This window comes from Cydia pomonella, chromosome 26, assembly GCF_033807575.1.
Source record: "Cydia pomonella isolate Wapato2018A chromosome 26, ilCydPomo1, whole genome shotgun sequence".
Classification (NCBI taxonomy): domain Eukaryota; kingdom Metazoa; phylum Arthropoda; class Insecta; order Lepidoptera; family Tortricidae; genus Cydia; species Cydia pomonella.
The window spans coordinates 7,722,834-7,747,123 of NC_084728.1; the positions used below are offsets into that span (position 1 = coordinate 7,722,834).

The following is a 24,290-nucleotide window of genomic DNA, read 5'->3' on the forward strand; positions in this document are numbered from 1 at the left end:
TAATATTTGACTATACGTGGACTATACCTCAGATCTGTCCTTGCCCTTATAACTTAACCACATGGGCGCCGGCAGCAGGATTCAAGGGGGTGCAATTTACATGTTTTTTACGCGTCTGCACCAGCATTAAAGTTGGATCAATATACTTAAGTCTGCAATGATTTTAATAGCATAACTGCGAACTATATAAGACAAGAAAAATAAATGGCTGCATCGATTTTTCTATTCCATTTATTATGCACCCCCTGAAAGTAATCCTGGCGGCGCCCATGCTTAACTACCCAATATACAATTGTCTATTGTTCATAATAAATGCGAAATTACGTTAAAATTCAACCTTTACTTTGGCATAGATTCTTCTTCACCGTTTTTCTTCACAGGCGCGTCTGAAATCATAAGAATGCGTGTAAACATGAAATAATTATTTTGAAAGTAACTCTTTAAAGGACTAAAATAATACGTATTTAGTACCTACAATCAGGGATCGGAAACCGGTATTTTTTGTATGGGAACGAAAACGGTATTTTTTCGTTCTTTGTTAATTATTTCATTTCTAATTGGGCAATCTAATAATACGAAGTCGTTATCTAAAAACACAACCGAGTCCTATATTTGGAGTATAAAATAAACCGAAATATATGTTTATTTCAGAGTTTTTCCAAAAAACCGGTTCCGATCCCTGCCTACAATGGCTACAATATAGTGTTTATTTAGTCACCTGCAATAATTTACTAGGTGAATATATAGGTCATACTGAGCAACTTTTACTATAGGCCCAACCCCGAAATCGCCGAAAAAAAAAACTTTCCCATAGAAAATGCCTACACCAAAATACCAGACAGCCAAAATCTATGAAACAGACCTTTTTTTCGCGATTTCGGGATTGGTCCCATAGTAAAAGTTGCTCAGTATGACCTATATATTCACCTAGTAAATTATTGCAGGTGTCTAAATAAACATCCTGTTCAATACCATAAAGAAGAATTCCGAAGCAATGGCAGTGCAAAATAAGAGCAGTTTTGAAAGTATACATGGTGGCTAAAAAATAACTGCATTCCCGTTGCCAGGGAGGTTTTAGGATTATACTGAGCAATTTTGACTAACCCCCAAGAGTCGAAAAAAAATTGACTGTTTCTTACATTTGGGCGGTCCATTTTCTATTGGAGGGTTATTTTTTTTCGCGATTTCGTGATTAGTCCCATTGTAAAAATTAATACCTCCCTGGCAACGGGATTGCAGTTATTTTTGAGCCATCCTGTATATATATTCGCAACGATTCACAACGAATTTAGGCGTCTTTGGCGTTGAAAGTGTTAAATTAAAAAACATTATAATGTGAAACAGACATGCAATGGATCACATCTATAAAAACAAATAAATTGCATTTATATATACTTACTTTAAACACACATGGTTAGACACAAAACATATAACCCCTTCAAAAACAGCAGTGTACCTAAATGACGTAATTTAAACTTAAATATTATCCGCTTTATTTGTATTTTTTTTCTTAAAAACGTTTTATAGTCAGACTAAGCTAAGTTGGCAACAATTTTGATAGACCAGCCTGTGCAAGTGTTAACACTGAAAAAAATGGATAGCCGAACTGGTTTTGTAACTTTACTAAATAACTAAACTACGGTTATAAGAAAATAAACTTTGCATAAATTTACAAACTTATTTTGTAGTGTATACCCAGTACCTGAACACTGATAGCCAAATCGGTTTTGTAACATATAACACATAGTTCGCAAGTCCCAATTTTTGTGTAAACAGTAACCAAAATTTTGTTACAGTTATGCAAACATTTCTTTCAGTGAAGTAAACGTCATAATTTCATAAAAGTTTGACGTTTAAAATAACCCTTGCACTGTCTGGGCAGTCAAAACCGCTGCCAACTTATCTTGGTCGTGCTTTTTGTTTTAAGACCTTGCAAAAATAAGACAGCACATAGGGACTTTAGGAACTGGTTCAAGTCAAATCCTAAAAGCTTTTTCACATTGCCTCAAGTATCCGAACTAATACTTATTGGATGTCTGATACGAAAGTAAAAAATGCCTTTTTATATATTTTAATTTTAATTTATACACTTAACTATTGTTTGTTATTTAAAACAAAGCGTTAAAATAAAAATGAAAAGACTTGACGTCATAGGTGATTTTCTAGCAGCTATTTTTCTCCAAAAATTATCAGACATCGGTCAAATATTGCAAGTTTACAAATTAAGAGCCCGCAGCAAGCTCGGCCGATTTTCACCTTCCCATACAAAAGTTTCATTCTCACTTTAAAACTACGCGTTGGATTGTAATGAAACTTTGCACATACAATGACATGAGGTATATCTATGCCTGTAATTAGTTTATATAACTCCAGCTTATAAAACAAACGAAATAGAGAAAAAACTAATTTTGTATGAAAAACTTAAGTTCGCTGTTTTTTTATTATGATATCTGAAGCTACATAAACTAATTACAGGCATAGATATACCTTATCCTATTGTAAGTACAAAGTTTCAGAGCAATCTAGCTAGTCGTTTAAAAATGAGAGTGTAACTACGTTTGTATGGAGAACCGAGCTTGCTGGGGACCTTAACGCATTCACTGCCACCGACGCATATATGCGTTCACCGTCATACAAGTTTGTTCCTAGGCCACGCCCCCTGGCAGTGAATGCGTTAAGGACTGAACTGGGGGTTCATTTTCAAAGTGCCACGAAGATATGCATTTTTATTGGTTCGATATTTTTTGTACAAGCATTGCTTTCGTCTTATCGTATAGGCATGAAACCCTTCATTATGCGACGTCCGACACGCACTTAGCCATTCGTTTCATTGGTCCTATACATATTAATTAGGTTAATCGATTGTAATGTATCAATAATAAACAATACCGCTATTAATAAGTCTAATGAATTCACCGCCCACACCCCCACAGGCCCACAAGTGGCTTTCGATTTCATCCATAACGGTTCATCCTTCTCATCATCCTCCGGTAACCCTTAATTTGACCCATAATGATCTGTGGTAGCACACGTCGGATACTGAAGTCACTACGACCCGAATAGTTAAGTGAAACTCTGCGTAACATCCATTTTTTATAAAACCTATGAAAGTGTGTTAACTTAATTACAAACATAACTGCCCTTTGATATGTGGTCGTATCAAAAATACGCGCTGTTTTAGTAGGTAATAAAAAAATGCAACTACAATCACCAAATACACGTTTATTAACCGCCATGATATACAGATAAGTACATGTCGTTATGATACAAATGTGTGCACTACGTTTGATATAATTTGAGCTAGAATATGGGTATATAATATTTATAAGTATCTACTTTTAATTTTATAACGTAGAAATGGTATAATTACAATTGTTGAAAAACACGGTTTTTCAAAAATAGTGATCCATGCTATAGGTATTTCAATTTGGTCGAACATAACATACAGTTGCCATAATTATTATTCTACTCCAAAATATATTTCATATAATTTCAATTACTAAGTATTTAAGCAGATCATAATTTTTGACGATTCTAGAATAGTTTGGAAAAACAATTGAAAATTGGTTACGTTAGGTCTTTCACAAAAATCGACAGTTGCCATAAAAGGTGGTTAGTGCGAAACAAAAATATGACAATATTAAAAAAAAAATGTTATTAAAACAAATATTCTTTCAAACGTAAATAAATTTCATTGAAACTTTACGACTACACCGGTGAATCCTGTGTACACTGTATACAGGGATATCTATTATCAAACGAAAAAAATATTTAATAATTAATAATTAATTTATGCATATTAGCTGCTCATCATCAAATTATAATTATATCAAATCAGTATATACCAAAGTATATATATATATATCCGAACTAAGAAGTTATATTATAGTAGGTATTTTATTTTATAACAAGTCTTATTATATCAAACGTATGTTAAATTTAATTATATCAAATTTTCACACCAGATACAAATACATGGATATAGTATAAGTATAGCACTAGTAAATATCAACAATAACTTACAAAACTCTGTACACATCGTATAAATACGCAACAACTTTTTTAAGTTTCAAGATTAGAATTACAACTTCAATAGATGGCGTTACGTAGCCCTAGATGGCTACGTAAAATTATTCTTTGCCTATTTGAATTAATAATAAATATGTAATAATAATAAATGGGTGGCTGGCGGGTGCTGCCTCTGCGCGGGTCCCATGACACGGGCAAGGGCAGCATGCGTATAGTGTACGCCTTAGGACCGGCGGGCGTCTAGTCAACTCTATGGCTGCTGCTTGACGCAACTTCGTCAGCGCAACTTCGCAGCGACGCCATCTTCCATAGCGCTGACTAGACGCCGACGCTCAAAAGACGCTAGAATAGGGTTGCCCTTACATTTCATTAAAATATCAAAAGGTCTACGTTATGGAGAGTAGAGGTAAGGAGAAAGGTGTCTACCAAAAAACTTTAAATAGGTCGCGCCACGATACATAGCGAACAAATTTTTGACTTCGATAAAAAATATCAAATCACTGACAGCGTCAGTAACATCTAAGTTCATTTCATGTCCTTGTGCTACCCTAGCGCCATGGGAGATATTTCGATCTATTATTTACAGCTGCCAGCTGGACACTTTAGCAACAGTTCTCCCGTAAGAGATTGTTCTCCTTACCTCTACCCTCCATAGTCTACGTGTTGGCTTCAGCTCCGCACACGCCTCCCAAATACCAACATAAATGGGTGGGCGAAATGAAAAGTAATGAAATACATATTTTAACCACAGGCAAATCTTGTATTTCTCCACTTTGTGCACCTTATTTACTTTGTTTAGGAATTAACAAAGAAAAGTAATTAATGTTAATATTTGTTTTATAAAACCTTTTAAAACAAGATTATACGTAGTTTTCAGTGGTGTTTCTGTAGTCTATTGCCAAAGAGTAATAAGACTTAAAAATGCATTTATATATTGCAGTAGCATTAAAAATACAAGAATACAAGCTACATTAGCGTTACATTTAGGCCTGAATTATTTTACTCATTAGTACATTAAGATACGAGTGCGAAAAATAGGAAATCGCAACGAGTATAAATTAAAAAACGACCGAAAGGAATGTTTTAAATCGACACGAATTGCGAATTGCCTATTCGCACATGTATCGTAGAACATTTTACAGTACATATGGCCCTTTAAATTTTCGACATAGTTACGTCGTAATGTGCTAATTATCGCACTATGGCGGTAAAGTAGCACCATATGTACTGTAAATGTATTTTGCTGCATTTAAAAATATGATATATTTTATTTCCCTTATACATAACGAAAGCAGATTTAGCTATTGAGGTACATAAATATCTTCGTTGCTTGATACATGAGCTTTAAACTTAATTTCTACGCAAATACATTCATTAAATCATTCCATTGATTTATGTTAGTGTAAATAATTTATGATTAGAAGGCCACCACAAATTTGACACTGACGTCTGCGTAACTTACTTTCTATACGTCTCTCTCGCACTAGTACGAGCGAGATGCAAGTGTGAAAGTAGGAGATTCGCAACAAGTGGCGATAAATTAAAACACGACCGAAGGGAGTGTTTGAAATCGACACGAGTTGCGGATTGCAAGTTGTACAGTACATATGGCCCTTTAAATTTTTGACATACGCACGTATAGTGTTAGTTACCGGCGGTAAAGTAGCATCATATGTACTGTAATTACCGCACTAGGGCGGTAAAGTAAGTACTGTAAAGTAAATTACGCACAAGCTAGCGAATATGTCAGTACCAGGTCAGTGTCAAGCTCCTGGTAAGGCCTGGTACGTAACTAAATAAAAATAAAATAAATCAGATCTTATCAATATTGCTTGACTATAAATCTATAAAACACTCATAACACACTTTATTTCAATGTTTTCTTGTTAAGAAGATCCTATATGTAACCGCAAATCCCTCGCCTTTGCTCGGGAATCTTGGAAACAAATATCGTACCCTCGAGATGGAATAATGATAGTCGGTAGTACAGCACAATAACATTTTATAGATTTATTTAGTCTACAATTAAGTTGATTTAAGGGCCTGTTTCACAAATCACAGTGTCCAAGTAAAGTCATCTTGGCGTTTCACAATCTTGAAATAAGGTAGATGAAGTGCTAAGGTTTCCAGGAAGTTTTATCTGGCAGTTAATTTACTTGTTAATTAGCTATACGATACTTTACTCAGACTTTGTGAAACAGACCCTTATTAAATTGATCTACTTAGGCGCTACGCAAATTAATACAAAACATAAATACTTAACACGATGGCTGCCGGTGACATAGCAGCCATTTTAAGTTTTGACATGCGAGTAACTTAACTATTTATGGCATTATATTTCGCCTAATTTCATTATTATTTCTGAACGTTCCAGAAAAACAATATTTGATAAACATTAAAATCATTCTTTTGACATAAATACTTGCATGCATTTTTTTTAAACTACATTCCATTTAAATATATATAATCCGACAAATGCTGGTTTTAACCCTTTAAACCCACACCAAAAATATCACTCACACGCCAACATCATGGGCGCAATATAAATCTTATTGGAAAGCAATAATGCGAGCCATATCACAATAAAAAACGAACTTACAGAACATAAAAAACACATAATTTTACTAGTCTGGCAAAACAATTTTGAAAGTTACATTAGAATAAAAAACGAAACTAAATTCCTTGTTTTGGAAAGGATTGTAATCGAAATAAATATAATATCCTTCATTAAATGCTACAATCAGTAATCAGGAATAAATTAATTAAAAAATAAATGAATGTTTCATGCTTATAAATAAATACTTCTTAATAAAGAGAAGTTGGCGCATTAATATAAAAATAAATTATAATGAATGTCTATGTAATAATCATAATTATTTATTTCTGTGGATGTATTTTCACAATGCGTTGCGTACCATTGAATAATCAGAACACATCACTTTGTGGTTCGTTATTGCTCTGGAATTACTAATGATCGAGGCTCGGAACCGGTTTATAAAATACCGGTAATAACCGGTTTATTTCCGAACTTTTATCAGAACGCGAATGTTTTAAGAACTTTATTGTAACCTAAAAAAACGGTTTATTCGGCGAGCGATGAAACGGCCGGCCGGCCTGGTAGTATGCCACGTAAACATAGTCACCAATATAGGAAAAAAAAAACTGTTTTTATTGCTCTAAACCATTTTACAAGAACCGTTCTCATAAAAACCGGCTTAAAATAACGGTTTTTCGGGCAAAACCGAAATTATTATTTTTTTTGCGCCAAGTAGATGATAACGATTTGGAAATTTAACCGGTTTTCGAGCCTTGCGAAAGCGACGCAGACAAGCAACGCGATAACAATCCGCGAAGTGAATGAATCGATCTGCTATCTTTTACTAAAAATGCACGCAGATAAAATAAGACCACAATTAGACTATCATATAAATGATCATATACACCTATAACTTATAAAAGGATCCTATATACACACTTGTTAAAATTGTTGTTATTACACCGACGCAACTAACATGACTACATAGAACACATAGGTTCTTCATATTTATGGGGGGGGGGGAGCAATTTATATGGCCAAGGGACTAGGGACGGGTATACTTTTAGTTTGACATTTTATTCGCGACGCCCATGTCTAGGATCATATTTCTATGATAATCGAATTTTGGCCTTAGACTGAGACGCAATCATTTATGTTTCAGTCATATAGTGACTAACCATCTTAATTATAATCGTATAATGACGAATTGACGTTTTGCAGCGTTATGTAATGTAGGTATAGTGCAATACGTTTTTCTTATATCAATATTTTGGCATATTTTAATTATGTGATGTTTATTGTCATTTTAGCTATCTATAGCTTTATAATGTATCTCAGGACACACAATCATTCTACAAAACCGGATACAAGCCAATTCGTATTATTACTTTAGTATTCGCAACAATTTATTTATATATTGACATTGAACATACATTACAATACAATGAATAAATACTGATATTATTTTAATACAAGCAGATCTTACTGAGCGTTTCTTTAACTTACATTTCATGACGAAAATGAGATTTCAATGGGTAATAATAATATATGGGCTGCGAAAAAGCAAGTAGGTACGAGCATTAAAGTTCAATCATAGTAGTGTAGATATGCCCGCTCCCGAGTTGGGGGGTGCAAATACCTAAAGTGCGCCAGAACCGGCATATCTACACTACCTATATAAAATATTCTATTAGAGAATTGGTGCATAACCAAAATACATGGAAAAATCCGGATTTCCTCTAAATTTGTTTTTTTTTTTTTCATTTGCCCCGAGCAAAATAAACTATATTTGTCCCACATGACCTTACCATTATTGCAAAGAAATAAGTCTACTATTGTATTTACTAAACATTGTTTTTTATTTCGTGTAAAAAAAAACTACGCATTATTGCTGATTACCTCGTATACCAATTCTCATCGTAGACTGCGGTTTGACAAGAAAGAGTACAAATTAATTGACAACATGACGTATGTACATTCTAACCAAATACACATTGATTGAGCAAGATATGTAAAATCTAAGACAATTTCGTGCTTTGAATTTGACAGGTGAACAAGATGGCGCTGTACTGCTTCGTATATTTTGCGGTAGCTCTGGGTGTCAAAAGTTGACGTTTGACAATTGAGTGACCGCAAAACATACGGCGCAGTACAGCGCCATCTGTTTTGGATGTCAAACTAAGAAGCACGTTTTTTTTCTTACCCCCTTATTCATAAACGCCTACTAAAGTTGACAAGCCGCTAATAATCGTTTGTCCCTTTCCGACATATTAGTATGATGGAAAGGGACAAAAGATTATTAGCGGCTTGTCAACTTTAGTAGACGTTTATGAATAAGGGGGTTAATATTTACCACTTTATTACAATCAATTCTTTTTGATTCAAACGATAGTTGCAAACAACACTCATGCATATATCTATGTCACTTCGCTATAGATTCTGCCATTCACGACGACGCGTGCCTTAACTCGTATTTTCATGTTATTAAAGGTTAGATTGGCCAATCTGCGCGTCATCGTGGATGACACGAACTTAATACAGTGCGTACTGTACCTAGGTACCTGTTTGTCACCATATGAATGCAACATTATTCATTTGAAAAAAGAAACTGTTATTTCCTAGTATAGTTTCTTGTATATTTTTTTTTTAATTTCTACTCTTTATTGTCAGACTTATTATATAAACCATTATAGTATTGATGTTAAAGGTAAATGAAGTTAACTTTTTTTTTTCAACAAAGCTTCTGTTCACTTTCCATTTGGTGGACTTCATAGGTGGATATCTTGATGTTTGATGTCTCCGACGTTAGATGCGTGATTTCTACCTGTTATACAAAGTTGTTTAGTTACAAAAAGTCATCTTTAAAGAGACTAGTTGATCGGTAGTCAAATCATTTGACAATCATTGAAAGAAAAAAAAGTGAATACAAAATCATATTTTTTACTATCAACCAACTAGCCTACAGAACTTTATTATTTCTAGAGCTTTCATGCGTAACTTCATGCATTTTTAATAGTTTTTTATTCTTAATATTTCATAACCCTTAGATATTTAGTCGTCATATAGCTATGATGTTAAAGTAATTAAAATACTATACAAAAGTAATATTACTCACCATTAAATTAACAAGCACTGACATGGACCAAAGGCGTCAAGCCAAAGTGTTTAAGCTTGAAGCATTTTCTACCATTTTAGTAGTTTTAGGGCAGCCTTGGCAACACTACGTAAAAATGGCGCGAGAAAAAGCGTCGATTTTTTACGACTATACTTTTTTTTTTTAAATGAGTTAGCAAAACGTGGCGTCAATATCTCTTATAATTGTAATGATTCCACTCTATTGCTTAGCTTTATGATTGTTAACTACTGAAGATATTCTTTAATATTTTCAGCTATTTTCCTCAAATCCCTTCCATGGACAATGTTGAAAACTTCTAAGTCCCAAGTTTTAGACTTTTCATGGATTTAGTGTGAAATTGCGTATGCGATATAACGGCCGCGAGACTCCGGGAGTTAATGTCACGTTTCACTGTCTCGATTATTTTAATTATGCATGCTACTAATATTTAGAAATATTAGTTTAATATATTTATGGTTTTTACTATGATAATCATGCAACTTAAATTTATACCCACCCGCTTAAAATTAGCTTTGGTGTTTCTGTACTACATTAAAGAAACTCGATTTATTTCAAATATTTATTCTACCGATCGTCTTAAATAGTTAACAACAACAAATATACAATATTGATATAATAGTAACAACGACGATTAACAAAACAGTTTTTACACACCAGATTACTTGGTTGTGATAGTGACCATAGATAAAATATAATTTAGGCGGTTCATGATTTAATGGATGTAGCCAAAGACAAATTATAGACTTAAAATCCATACAAAACCTCGTTTTTTGTCATGCACTGTTGAAACACTTCTAAATAGTGGGCAACGTATTTGTCCTAGTGTAAACCAAAATTCAGAAGGGCTTTACGCTTATTTGACACCGTCGTAGTAGATATACAAAAATGTAATGAGAGACGAAACTTTGTGTAAACTATACAAAGTATTTATTATTTAGTATCTGGCAGAACTAAAGGAATTAACATTTTTTTCCTAAATAAAAACGTTAAAAAAATAAACACTTTTATATATCCAGTATACACATTATTTAAGTCAAAGGATATTAAAAACTGCCCATTTTCCAGAGGTCGTCACTGCGTCTTAAAAAAAAGTTAGAGCTACAATTCTCACTCTATCTCACTGTAACAAATAGGTCTTCTCGGCTCTTATATGACTGGAAGCAGTACCGTGAGCATTTAACTGATATGACTTTACAATAGTTTTCTTATATAATCGCGAGTGTAAACGTAAACACAAAAGCGTCCTCTGAAACGAGCACATAGGATTTGTCCCGTCTGTCACGAACATAATCGTGCTATTAAAATGTATTTAAATAACAATGTTTAGGTCACTATACACACGAATGATTTGAAATAATTGATCTGTAAGGGTTTTCGGAAATAATATAACTACACTACATAATATTTGTACCAATCAGGGGTTTTTACAATTTGGAACAAACCTTAACCCTACCTCCGTTCTTACCCTCGTCATTTCTGTTAATACAGAAATTGAAATTATTATACAGGTCAAGGTATCAAGCCCGTTTTATAAAAGACTTAAGATCGCTGCATATGTAACGAGATTTTTACCGTTTTACACGTCAAACCTGGTCCTGCTTTGAAGCAGTTAGTGACCAAAATGCCCAAAATGGATGCCACATTAAATTTCGACACAACTTGTACTATAGGCTGTAACCGAAAACAAGACTGAAATGGATTAATTAAATCGTATCTATTGAAGTAAACTTTATATAGAAAGGGAGGAGAGGACGATAATCGGAAAAAACTATTTTTTTTTTATTATATCGGAAGCCTTATCTACATGAGATAGGAAATACACTGATACAACATATGCGGCTGATATAACTGCAACTAATACTGATATAACTACTTATGCAGCAACCATCAATGACAAATTGGATATAGGTTGTTCCTTTCTGCGTTTAATGTTTTTAAATATTCATAATGAAAATCGTCTAACTTTGCCCTGGAAAATGTCCCGTCTTGTAAATACCTATTACACATTTGCTGTCGCCTTCATGGCCGTTTATTATGCAACGGTTTTTTCCTATCAACATATGATTTTTCAATGGGCAAAGTTAATCTCGCCGGCAAAAAATTTTAATTTTATGAAAACATATTTTACACAACTATTTTAGGTAGTCTTTCCCGTCATAAACACTTTCGCATCCCTAATTAGAAAACACTTACAGATCAGTGGATACTGTATAATACACGCACAAGAAAGCTGAATATATGTTTAAGCTAATTGATTGCTTCATTTGAACAACCATCGATTTTATTATTAATCATTATTTATTTAAAAAACAAGACATCACGTCTGGCTACTCAAAAATTATATTTTAAATATCAACAAATTATTGTTATATTATTTATTGATTTAAATATAAAAAACAGCTTGATTAATTTAAAACTAATTTAAAAAGTATTAAAATTAGCACAGGTCATTTTTCAGTAGCCAACAATGGTAGAATTGGTCAACTTACGCGGGCAACACGGAAAAAACTTTAAAATAAATGTAAAAATTCGCTACCTAATTAGTTTTGTACTTTGCAAATAAGTTGATATGATTCAATATTATATACGTGTTCTATTTGAAATATTTAGCTGTAAACAAAGTATAATTCCGTTTTTTGTCAAATTAGTTTGTTATACATATTTATAATTGTTTTTTTTTAATAACTGTTAGATAAAGACAAGTATTTTTCTATTATTTTAGGTTCTGAGACGATAACTTGATATTAAGTTTAATAAACTCGAACTAACTAAACTGCTCTAGATGTCAAGTTTATCAGTCAACAATAATGATAACACGAATTCAGTCAACATTTATTTCTAATTCAGGCCTGTTCCATAGCTTTTCGGAAGTTTCCCTAAGAAATAAATGAGCAACTTATAATAATAACATTGCCTTAAGCCTTCATCGTCATATTTACATCATATTTAGTTTTAGTACTCAAAAATCAATTTATAAGCTGGCAACGCTTATAAAAGCAAAGCGATACAATACCATATTCGGAACTCTTAAAATTCAGGTAAGAATTTAATTTCAATCATATGTGCATATGAAACAGGCCTTTACGAATAATGGATAATTTGGTATACTAAATCTATTCTGAAACTAATTTACGTTAGGAAAACTGATACACTTAAATTTGTTCAAAAATGGGTCCATAATTTTGGCATCTAATAGAGCATTCTAGCGTCCAACGAGACAACTTATTTATCAAGTACATGGCAACATTCAATAAAAAAACCCTACCAAAGTGTTGTGCCAACAGATTATTGCCGATAAACTGATTGGCATAGACAATCTTGTTTTTTTTTTCAATCGCATCACTTTACAAAAAAGCTAGGTATACATTACCGCATTCCTTAAAATGGAAGCACCCATATTTCAAAATCGCAATGGCATGATACATAACCTAAAAAGCTAGCGCTTAAAATCGAAATGAAGCGTACGTTACTACGTGAAATTTATCATTTATAATCATTCTCTACGCGTTCTTTTAAGTGCAACTATTTACATAAATAATAAACATAAACCCACCATGAAAGCAGCGTCCAAATAATGATTATAGCGTTAGTACAAGTCATACGATATACTGGAATATAGAAAAAGTATTCCGCATAAAGGTGCCCATATACCTATATAATTTTAGCCGTAATATCACAACTAATTTAATTTTTAGGTTAGGCACTTGTAAGTGGAATATAGCATGTTAGTAAATAAATGCAGTAGATATAGTATTAAGAGAAATATGATAGTGTAAGGCGTGCGTCGATAGATGTCGGTAAAAACGAACAGTTTAAAAACAATCATTATATCATGAATGAGAAGGAAACTATTTAGTGTATTTGTCTAATTCCGTATTATTACCTAAACAAAGTTTAATCTTAATACATAATATGTATTATATATTTTATATATTTTTCGGAAATTAGAGGCTCTTTTATGTTCTAAAGCCAAAACGGGATGCAGAAATTCCAGAATCCGTGTAGACTCCGACCACACTAAGTTTGCACCGACATTTTTTTTACTTATCACTCTCACGCAGAAGGTTTAGTGTTTTTTTGTTGTATCGATCTGACTGCGATAATGCATGGGAGCGAGATACTAAGCCTGGTTCAAATCTAGATGCTTGAATTCTATTTTTTTAAATGTTTAAACTGTTCGTTTTATATTATTTCCATTTGCCATCAGCGTGTGATGAGCCGTGCATGTTTGAGTAAGAAAGAAGCTTATCAACCTTTATTATTAATTATGATAATTATCCTTTCTGAATCTCTGTACCTATCAATCTGTATTTCAGAATTATTTTTAATTTAACTTGACCAATAAATATATAAGAAAACGGCAGTTTTGGATTTTTACTTCAAGTTATTCTGTCAAATAAGATTCATAGTTCAGAAAGGATGATTATTTTTCAACTTCAAAGGGTACTTATTGTCGGCTGTCATTGTTGTCAATAAGGCGCTATTTCCATGAAGCTTCAATACGAAATCAGCCTTATCGACAGCCGACAATGTGGTACCTTTTAGTTAAAATCGTCACATATGTCATTACAGTAACAATCCGGACACCAAATCTGTTGTTTCGATTTACTTAAAGCACATTCATAGATATTCTTTATTGTACCGATCATTGGAGGCAAATAAATATTCGATATAGATCTATAATAGTAGTGAAAAGTATTTTAGCAGCAAATTGTGCCGCTGATGTAGACGGCGCTATACGGTCTCATTTAATGGACAAGAAAAAAATCCTCAATTCAAGCCTCATCGCCATTCTATGGTCCAAAAAATACTGTACAAAAAGATGATGTTACACGATGTTGTTTTTTGAGATAATTTCCCTATAAAGGGTTAAAGCGGTCACTAGGTTGTCCAGCTCTACACTTTGACAAGCCAGGTACCACAAAATACATAGAATGAATATATGATAGAACCGTACAACTACCTCTACCCTCCATACGTACAACTCTCTAACTTCACCTCTTAAATTTGAAGCCACAATATTTTCATCTACTTTACGCATCTATTATAGTACGGTAACGTCTGAAAATATCGATACGAAAAAAGTGCCAAAAAATATGTATACACGACTTTATTGCCCATATATTAAGGTAGTGTATACATATTTTTGGCACATTTTTTGTACCGATATCTTCAGACGTGACTGTACTCGTATTTCCCTTGTCCATGGAAGGGATTCGAAGATCGTCTACAATGTCGATCAGTGTCAATCAACTAATATGACAACTTTTTGGTGCTCAGATTGTCAGCTGTGGTCACTAAGATAGAATCCGTCCACGTTATATTGAAATATAATTTAATTGTGCAGCGTCTGATACCTCACAGCGTGCAGTACTAACCACGCCTGTCAAAAATTTGTCAGGAAACCTGCACGACTACAATTCTGTTTTTTTATTCCGTAGACTAAAATGACATTTCATGTGGTACTAAGAAATGTCATGTCTTACATATGAAACGTCATTTTAGTCTACGGAATAAAAAAACAGACCTTAGTTGGCATTTAATATTTACGGTAACGTCTGCTTAAACTCGATCGCATTCATTCTCTAACACACCATGAGTGCGAGGGAGATGGACTACGATCGAGGACGCAGTCGTCCACATAGTGTCAACTCATGGTACGGCTACTGATCAGTCCTTATATTAAATTGGTGCAATGTGCAGTTAACTGCAGAGATATTGTCTCGCCAACTAATTAGTCGGTAGAAAAAAGCGCAAAATTCTAACATTATATGAGAAATCGACCCATCGCGCCTACAGTTTTTAAATTCTTTCAACCACTTCTACTGACAAAATTAGTTCAATTTCATATAGTATATATTATATATACAGTTAACTGTATATCCTAAAATCTGAATATAACAATCGACCACATTTCTTGACAGTTTTGTTTTTAGACTAACCTGAATAACTACTTATATTTTATTTTACTTAAGCTTTACAAAAAAGAGGTATCTCTTTATGTATAACACTCACATCTTATTCTACACGCGATAGAATAAGGTGCGGAAACAGTTGTCTGTTCCTCCTGCATCCAAACTTATGTACAGTGTTATCTATCTATCCAACTACAGTACAAGGTGGACGGATTCCATTCTTCATAATTACATTATAAAGCACTGATTCATTTTTAACATACCCCTTATTGATAAACGTCTACCAAAGTTACGATGCCGCTATTAATCGTTCGTCCCTTTCCATCATACCAATACGTCGGAAAGGGACAAACGATTATTAGCGGCATCGTAACTTTAGTAGACGTTTATGAATAAGGGGGATAGTGTATAACTTACCACTTCGCTGGTGAGGCAGTTGATGGTGGTAGGGGGGAGCGCGCGCGCGGGCGGCGGCGGCGCGCGGGGGGAGCGCCGCCCGTCCGAGGGGGTCGCGCCGCGGAGGGGGGTTATCGAGTAGCCTGTAAATTGGGATTGGCGATTATACTTCGGCTTGGTCGGAGTCGTTTGGAAGGGCCAAATTATTGTTGTTCCAAACAAAATAAAACAGGGGCCTAGTCAAAATGACAATAGTTCGCAGAGAAATGAAACGAAAGGCGCTATCTGTCTCTATCACACTAATATGGAAGAGTGATAGAGATATAATAGCGGAGATCGGTTCGAATTGTTTTGTTTGTGTTTGTTTGAGCAAACAAGATTGTAACGAATTATCATTTGATATAATTTTCACTAATAATTGGTCTTAAAACGAAAACACCGTGAGGAACCCAAACTAATCCCACTACAGGTCGATTGGCAGTCGTTTTTGAAAAAAAAACTAGCGCCTGCACCAATTCTCAGGTCAATGGGGTTGGCGACTGTCAAAGGTTTGCATAGATGGCGCTAGCATAGGTTTTCCCTGTCTCTGGTTCTATGAGATTTGACATACTCGATTTTGGCAGAATTGTGTTTAACTGCTCGGTAGCCATAGACAAAAGAGTGAAGTGAAGTGAGATTTGACTTAACCCGCCGAGCGATCACCATAAAAAGTGCATAGCAATTTGAACCATATTGCTCTACTAACACACGTGTGATACTGAGTAGCTACGAGCCAAATTAGGGAGTATTACTGCAATTTTCTGACGCCAGAGTGCAGCACTAGCACCTTAGTAAACCATAGAGTAACTTATACATACTGTGCCTTAAACTGTTTTTTGACAAGTTTTCACAGATAATAAAATATGACATTGATGCATCAAGACGGTTTGTTTACAAGAGGCCTACCGGGAAACACGATAATCGAAATTTAGTTATCTGCGTCCTCATCGCTCGAATATGCAAGAATGATAGAGAGGTTAGATAACGACATTTCGATTTTCTTGTTTTGCGGTAGAGCCTCAGATTTTGAAGAATTGTGGTAGTGGCGCCCCCTACGCCGAGGTTCGCGTAATATTCCCTATTGAGTTAGTATCACACGTGTGTTACTAGGCCATATTTTCCGGGAGGGAAATTTATACAATTTTAGGTAGGTATTGACAGGAAACCCTATGCTAGCGACATCTGTAGAATACGGCCGGCCAAACCAAATGTCCAAATGAAACTCAGATTATATTCATACCTGTGCCCATGCCCTGCTCACTGCTACTGGACTCGGTGAAACTGGGTGTTCCTTCAGTCCACGTTGGCGTTGAGCCCTCTACTGAAGCCGGCGGCGTCCAGCAAACACTGAAAACGATTTGTCGTTGAGAAGCTTGGAATTATATGAGTGAGACAAGAGCAGTTTGAATGGTATTCATTTCTAATGCTCTGAAAGTGGGTCAGAAAGTGATACGTTTCTGCTCTAGGTGAATTTACCATCCAAGCAAGTTTTTTACTATAATAAATTAAAATTTGGTTTTAAATGGACTTGTTACCTAAATTGTCAATTAAAAGTATCCCTAAGAAATACTATAAAAGTTTATATGATTTTTTTAAATACTCATGTATTTTACTTTACTCGTATTCGAAATGAAAAGTATAGTGTTTAACAAGGGTGAAACTGGTGAAATGCACTATTTCATACCCTGGTTAACAAACTACTATTCTATCCTCGCTTACAGGCAGTTGCATCTAGATGAAGCAGTAGGAGAAAAACAAGTACTAAGAAAATCCGTATAAGCTGAAATTTAACCCATTAAAATCTGCCAAAAATCGGAAATTGTTTAATTAACTAATTTAGTATTATATGTATATCGTATTTATTATACTTACCCTAGTATTAGACTACACGAGTCATGTTTACGAAAGTGTTTAGAAACTGCCACATTTCGTAATGTTGAAGACTTATCTTTGTCTAAAAATATATATAGTAATTTACCTTCAGCATTTTGTATTGTATCGTGTATTATAAATACCTGGCTTCATTGCTCCTAGCGCTAGTCAACGCGGCCGGCGTAAGCGCGAGCGACGACGCCGACGAAGTCGTCATGACGCTAGCCGCACTGGACGCTCCTCGTCGTCTCCCGGACGCGCTGGACGACGTGGTGGACGACGAGTTCGTCCGGCTCGTCCGCGGCGGCGGGTGCTCCTCGAACGGTGGCGGCGGCGTCGAGCAACACGACGGCATGGCTGAGGGAAGCTAGCGTTACTACTGATGTTCGAGCTGGCGTTGTGTTTTACTTGTAGGTTTAAGTTTGGTGATGAAAGCTTACGTTAGTTGGAGCGAAGGTTTATACTATCTGAATAGTAGGTAATGTGGTGGGGTTAGGTTAGTATGCAAGGAAGCGTGCGGCGTAGCGTCCATGTTAAACAAATGATAACGTGTGGAAACGGCCGCAGTGCACGCTGCCTTAACACGCCGTGAGTTCAAATCGCAGCTCGCTAAGCACTGAGCGGATGCCGTGCGCGGATATTATTGTATATTTTTAACCTTATAAATAAATGATAAGGGGAAAATTCATTGACTCGGGCGAGACATTATTTATTTTACTGTTTGTTTTTTTTTTTTTTTTTTTAATTTTTAACAAAATAAAATTGCGCATTTTTAGAAGCAATTTTTCATATATCGAGCTTTAGTGCAAAAATTGTTACAAAATTTTAATTGTGCGTTTTAAACCCGTGTTCGTGATTTTTTTCTAACGAGCGACAGTTGTTTCTTCCCAATTAGTGTGAAAATTGATTAGTTTCGAATCGATGAAGTTAGTAGAAAAAGGCCTCAAGATTGCTATTCATATTTTTGGCAACCGTATTATGATTTAAAGCGCGCCGTTGTTTTATGCGATAGACACAGCGTTGAACGCATGCGATCACGGAATGTAGAGAAAGTGACAATGCGCTTACTGCTGCGTTTACAGCGTAAAACAATAGACTATCTGATTTAAAATGGGTGTGCAGTAAATGCTACGATATTTCAAAAACTCTGCTGGCGGAACCCACGGCATTTTAAAGCTTGATGCCACGCTGCACGCCACACTGGACGCTCGCCACTGAGGTGGCACCCTTAGGGATGGTTGAAGTTTAGGTTAGGTGTTATTGTTAACCTTTTCGCCGCCACATCAATGATGTAATAGTTTCATCGACGCCAAACCACAAATTGCACGTAAACAACCCGTATAACATATCAAGTCGTGGCGTCTGAGACACGAAATGTACTGAATTCAGTACATTTTGATGTATAAAGTTATATCAAGTCAATGGCGCCGAAAGGGTTAAACTAGCAGTACTTGATAATACATGTGTTGGATGCTAGGAAAACAGTAGATCGAGTTGAATAAGTGAAGTTAGGTGCGTATATATTGTCGTTGGTCAGCAAAGCTACGATACTAACAACATATATGATTTTTCAAAATAAATCATGCTAAATAAAATAAGTATTATTGAAAACTTATATTCTAGTTCTAGGAATCTCGGAAAAATAGATATTGGTAAAGGATACAGTTGGGATGTTGGGAAGGGCATATAAAATGAATAATGGTAAAAATAATAAAAGGAAACTCTTTACGTAATTAATCTATTTATGCCATATAATTTAATTTGATGCAAACTTCCATTGGCATGGAGTAGGAATAAATGATGATTTGATTGCGGTAAAGTAGCCCAAGATTACTAATGATTTCTAAAATACGCTAAAATAACTAATTATAGGTAACATGAAAATTATTGGCAGTTATAGGTAGCTCTTAAATAATTGCAAATCACAACACAATCTACATCATGCTAACGAAAAACTATTTCTACATTATCAAATATTATTTAGTCAATCGCTCCATTAATTCATTATTAATATCTCTTTTTATGAAAAATCATTATTTTAATTTACAGAATTTCTTCTGTCGTCTATTATTCCTTTTTTTTGTATGCCAAATAACTCTTAAGTATTTCTTTTCATTACAGTACTTCTTCTATATCCTTCTTCATTCGATATATCTTCCTTTTATCAGATCTCTTTTTGAAACTTCCCTTCTTCTTTCTTGGCACTCTGTCGGGAGGTTTTTCAGAAGATGTCTCTTGCGAAAATTTCTTTATTTTATCATGAACATTGCCAGTGTAAGATTTGGATACAACGGGACCAACTGCCGTGGTGTTTAGAGAGTAAACCTTTCTATCGATAGAACTTGAGCTGCCATGACTATACTCAATTGGCTCAAATATTTTCTTCGTCTCTTTTACTTTCAGATCAGATTTAATAGTGTCTAAAACGTCTCTAGACCGCTTACTGTCTTGGGAAGACGACAAGGAACTTCTCCTTGAACTGTCGTCAGAATCTGTTTGAACCTTAAGAATGTGTTTTTGAAACATATCTATTTTAGTTTTAGCTTTCTTATGACAAACTACTTCGTCTTTTGTCATGCCTCTGGAGTGTTCTTCAGAATATGTCTTTATTTCAATATTAGGTCTAGGTTTCTTTACTTCTTGTCGATTCTTATCTCTTTTCGATTGGTTGAAGTTTAACCTCTTCGTTAATCCAGACATAATTCCAGCTTTAGCTTCGTTCTTGTCTGCTTTCGGTTCTACTTCCTCTTGAATACTTTGTTTATATAAATCTTTATCTGTACGCGGCGTCTTTTTCAAAGTCTTTGCCGCAAAGATTAAATCTGAAGACTTAACGTTATGGACACTAGCTCTTTCGACATTGTCTGTATTACTTGGTGGTGAAGGTTTTTTCGTAAATTTGTCTCCTACTTTAGTAACGACGCCTTTAATGAACTGAGAAGGACTTTTAGATTGTCTAACTTGTCTCTCTGGTGGTTTGTCATTATCACTTTCATTAACTTCGTCATAAAGTTCGTGAATTACAATCTGATCTTCACTGCTCGACTCTGTGAACGATGTATCATCGTATTCTCCAGAATCTAGATGCTCTCTAACAGTTTTATCCATGTTAAACTTAGCCATCATTGTCGTTTGAGCTATAAGATCTTTTCCTGGATGAGATCGTTGAGTAATACTCTCTCCTTCTTCGGCAAAATCTAAGAAAGAGTTAGATGAAACTAACTTGGTCACTCTAACGGAATGTTCAGATATAGAAGGCGGTACATGACATGCAGCAGGCTGTTTGAATTTAAAATCATGCCCGTAGAACACAAAATCATCATCGCTACTCGTGATCGGTGTCTGTGGTGGTATGTCGTTGACGGAAATGTTTAAATAATAGTCACCTTTTGTGTCAATACTGGATTGGGAGTTGCCGCCACCGCGTTTGGCTTTAGGTGAGCCTCGGGGCGGAACGGGCGGGGGGACTCTTTGTTTTGTGGAGCCTTTTAACACAGCCGGGAAAGCTACGTCGGGCTCAGAGACCGCTGTAGTTTTAACGGTCTGCTGGACTGTTTTGGCTGCAGTTGACACCGGTGACGTCACTGATGTTGGCGTAAAATGCGCTGTGACGTCAGACAGTGAGACTGAATTAAAAAGCGATTTATACCGTAAAAGTTTTATTGATATTTGGCACAGTGTTTAATATAGGTATTTGTACGGAAGTTTACATGTCCAAAATTACATGTTTGAGTTTATATTTTTTATTTTGAGCTTGACCGTGAATGAGTTTGTATTGGTGCGTTGTGTGTGCATGCATTATAAGGAAGGTGAAATAATTAAAGTGATACCCAATAGTAAAGATCCGATAGGTCATAGCAGCATGGAAAAGACCAGAATTTATGACAATAAATTACAATTTGGCTTTTAGCCATACAACAATATATGGACATTAATGATAATGACACAGGGACACATCTCAAAATCATTCTGTTCATAACATTGTCATTTTTAATTGCAAAAACCAAAATATTTTGGATGTTTTATTGTACATAACTTTGGGAAATGCTCACTTAAACCTCATGAAAAAGGAAAAGATGAAACGTTGTTTTTTCATATACTTGGTGGTCATGGTAGGTTTGTAAAAAGTTTTCATCAGAGTATCGCTACACTTTTTATAATTATGAAAATCGATTAGGAAGACGACTCTCTACATGACTATCTACATTCTTAGTGTCACGACTACAATTCGTCTAGCATTACCAGAAAAATTAAAGGCGCCATTCATTAATTACGTAAGACGATTAAATGGGGGAGGGGTGTCCGACCATGTCTTATACTTTCCTACAAGGGGATGGGACGAAGTCTTGATAGTTCAAAGTTAAGATTATACTTTGAAAGCCTGATACAGTTACTAGATTTCGATCAATCCAGGGGATTGATCGAGATCGTTTGATCGAAATCGTATGTAAAGATGAATGATAGCCGAAAACGATGTCCAGGATAGAGCGAAGTGGAAGGAGAAAAGTAGGAAAGCGGACCCCGTCACAGTACGGGACAAACGCTAGGAGGACGATGTATGTAAAGATGAATGATATTGAAAAAACTACAATAAAATCGAATTTAAATATTACCAAAATATAAAAGTTACTTTAGATTCTCATGTAAAAATAGCAAATAGAGGAAGGGGGTCGGCCTATTCTTATTTTTTCTTACATAGGGGAGAGAGGTAAAAAACTGGCAAATATCGTCTTACGTAATAAATGAATGGCGCCAAAAGAGTAGCGCTAGTAACACTAATGCTCAGGTGGAATGCTCCATAACTCTAATGCCGGCAGTACACACTCATCGAGAGCCTCTCGCCGAGTCTCAGCAAGAAAACAACCCAATCGGAGAAGAGCGAGACGAAACTAGAAGGGAACAGTATGTACTCGTTCTCGGCCTGTCCCGGGGTCTCTCAACGAGTATGTACAGTCGGTATAAGACCGAACCAACAAGTTGACCCACGATTGACCTAAACTGTTACACTTTTTGCTATAAATTATTTAAAGCTCGGAAAAAGCAGAAGACGCGAAGCTTTAACCAAATACCCATATAAAAGCATGAAAGGATATTAATTGCTATATGCTAATTTCGAGTAATTAATCCAAGGGTCGGCAAACTTTTATGAAGAAGAACCAACGGCACAAATCATCAGGCACAGGAACTTCAAAGAGCCAACATTGTTCAAAACGATTTAGTCAATCTACTTGCCTAAACTTTTTGCCGGCATCTAGTCTATTATTTTCTGATATTTCATTAAATAATAAGAGATAATTTATTTTTCTTACAAAACGTTGGCATTTTTTAATTGCCCTGTTTATCAGATTTATTTTCAATGTTCTAAGAACTTAGTAAATACCCCCAACAAACCGGAAGCTCTGAGCGGAATATACAACTAGAAAACTCCAGTGAGACTCAAACATATCGATCGAAACATGTCTATCATTTATTCGACTTAATAATACATGAGTAACCCGTTTAAAATAATTTTAATATACAACTATTTTTTTATAATTATCTTTTATATTATATATCTTTATGTTACAAGGGTATAATATACTTAAATATTTATATAAAATTAATAATTTCTCACCTGCTTTCATGCTGGCTACGCCGCTTGAGCTGGCCGCTCCTAATCCGTTAGTAGCGTGAAATTATAAATATATACATCATAATATATATGTTGATGGCAAGCCATGACAAGTCATAAAGCTTAGGATTGGGTCGTGACGTGACGGGATTTTGTATGTATTGTTTGACAGAATTTTGATTCGGTTATTATAAAAATTATGGATTAAACCAGCTAATAAATGATTGCAGTGAATATTGTAGCATAGCAATGATAATTCTCTTTTCTGGAAGTTAATTTCCAAAGTTCAGAATCTCTACCTAAGACCTAAGAAAAAACCTTTGACAAATCATGTTATTGGATTATAGTTGTTTCACAATAATGCAAGTTTTACATAACACATTGTAACGAAAATTGTACACTCTATTCCTCTTGATGTGAATTATTGTGTATTGCGAAAGTAGGATTCAATATTAGATTGTACGCTTTATATGAAATAAATATTCTATCAAGCAATTCATTTCATCCACAGGTTGCTTGGATATACTATTTACAATTGTAAAATAAATGGGCCATTAGAGGTAACGTAAAGGAATTCATCTCGTTTTTATGGTTATTACAATAAATGGGCCATTAGAGGTAACGTAAAGGAATTCATTTCGTTTTTATGGTTATTACAATAAATGGGCCATTAGAGGTAACGTAAAGGAATTCATCTCGTTTTTATGGTTATTACAATAAATGGGCCGTTAGAGGTAACGTAAAGGAATTCATCTC

At 34.9% G+C, this 24,290-nt stretch overlaps 1 protein-coding gene across 10 annotated transcripts in view; it reads right to left on the minus strand.

The window, feature by feature from the left end:
* Window positions 1-267: 267 nt before the first annotated feature.
* The window catches only part of LOC133531992 (phosphatidylinositol 4-phosphate 5-kinase type-1 alpha), a 126,068-nt gene continuing 102,045 nt past the window's right edge, over window positions 268-24,290 (minus strand). For 4 of the 10 annotated variants that reach the window (XM_061870454.1, XM_061870452.1, XM_061870451.1 and 1 more), the window contains 2 exons: window positions 23,538-23,576; window positions 18,686-21,549 (listed from right to left, as the gene is read on the minus strand). In XM_061870454.1, the coding sequence (XP_061726438.1) occupies window positions 20,039-21,549; window positions 23,538-23,576 (1,550 nt within the window). In that variant the 3' untranslated portion in view covers window positions 18,686-20,038. Of the gene's footprint in view, window positions 387-8,341; window positions 9,390-9,945; window positions 13,224-16,033; window positions 16,156-17,291; window positions 17,399-18,066; window positions 18,281-18,685; window positions 21,550-23,537; window positions 23,577-24,290 lie in introns of those variants that run through there. The other 6 variants (XM_061870461.1, XM_061870462.1, XM_061870459.1 and 3 more) reach the window with 5 other exon arrangements.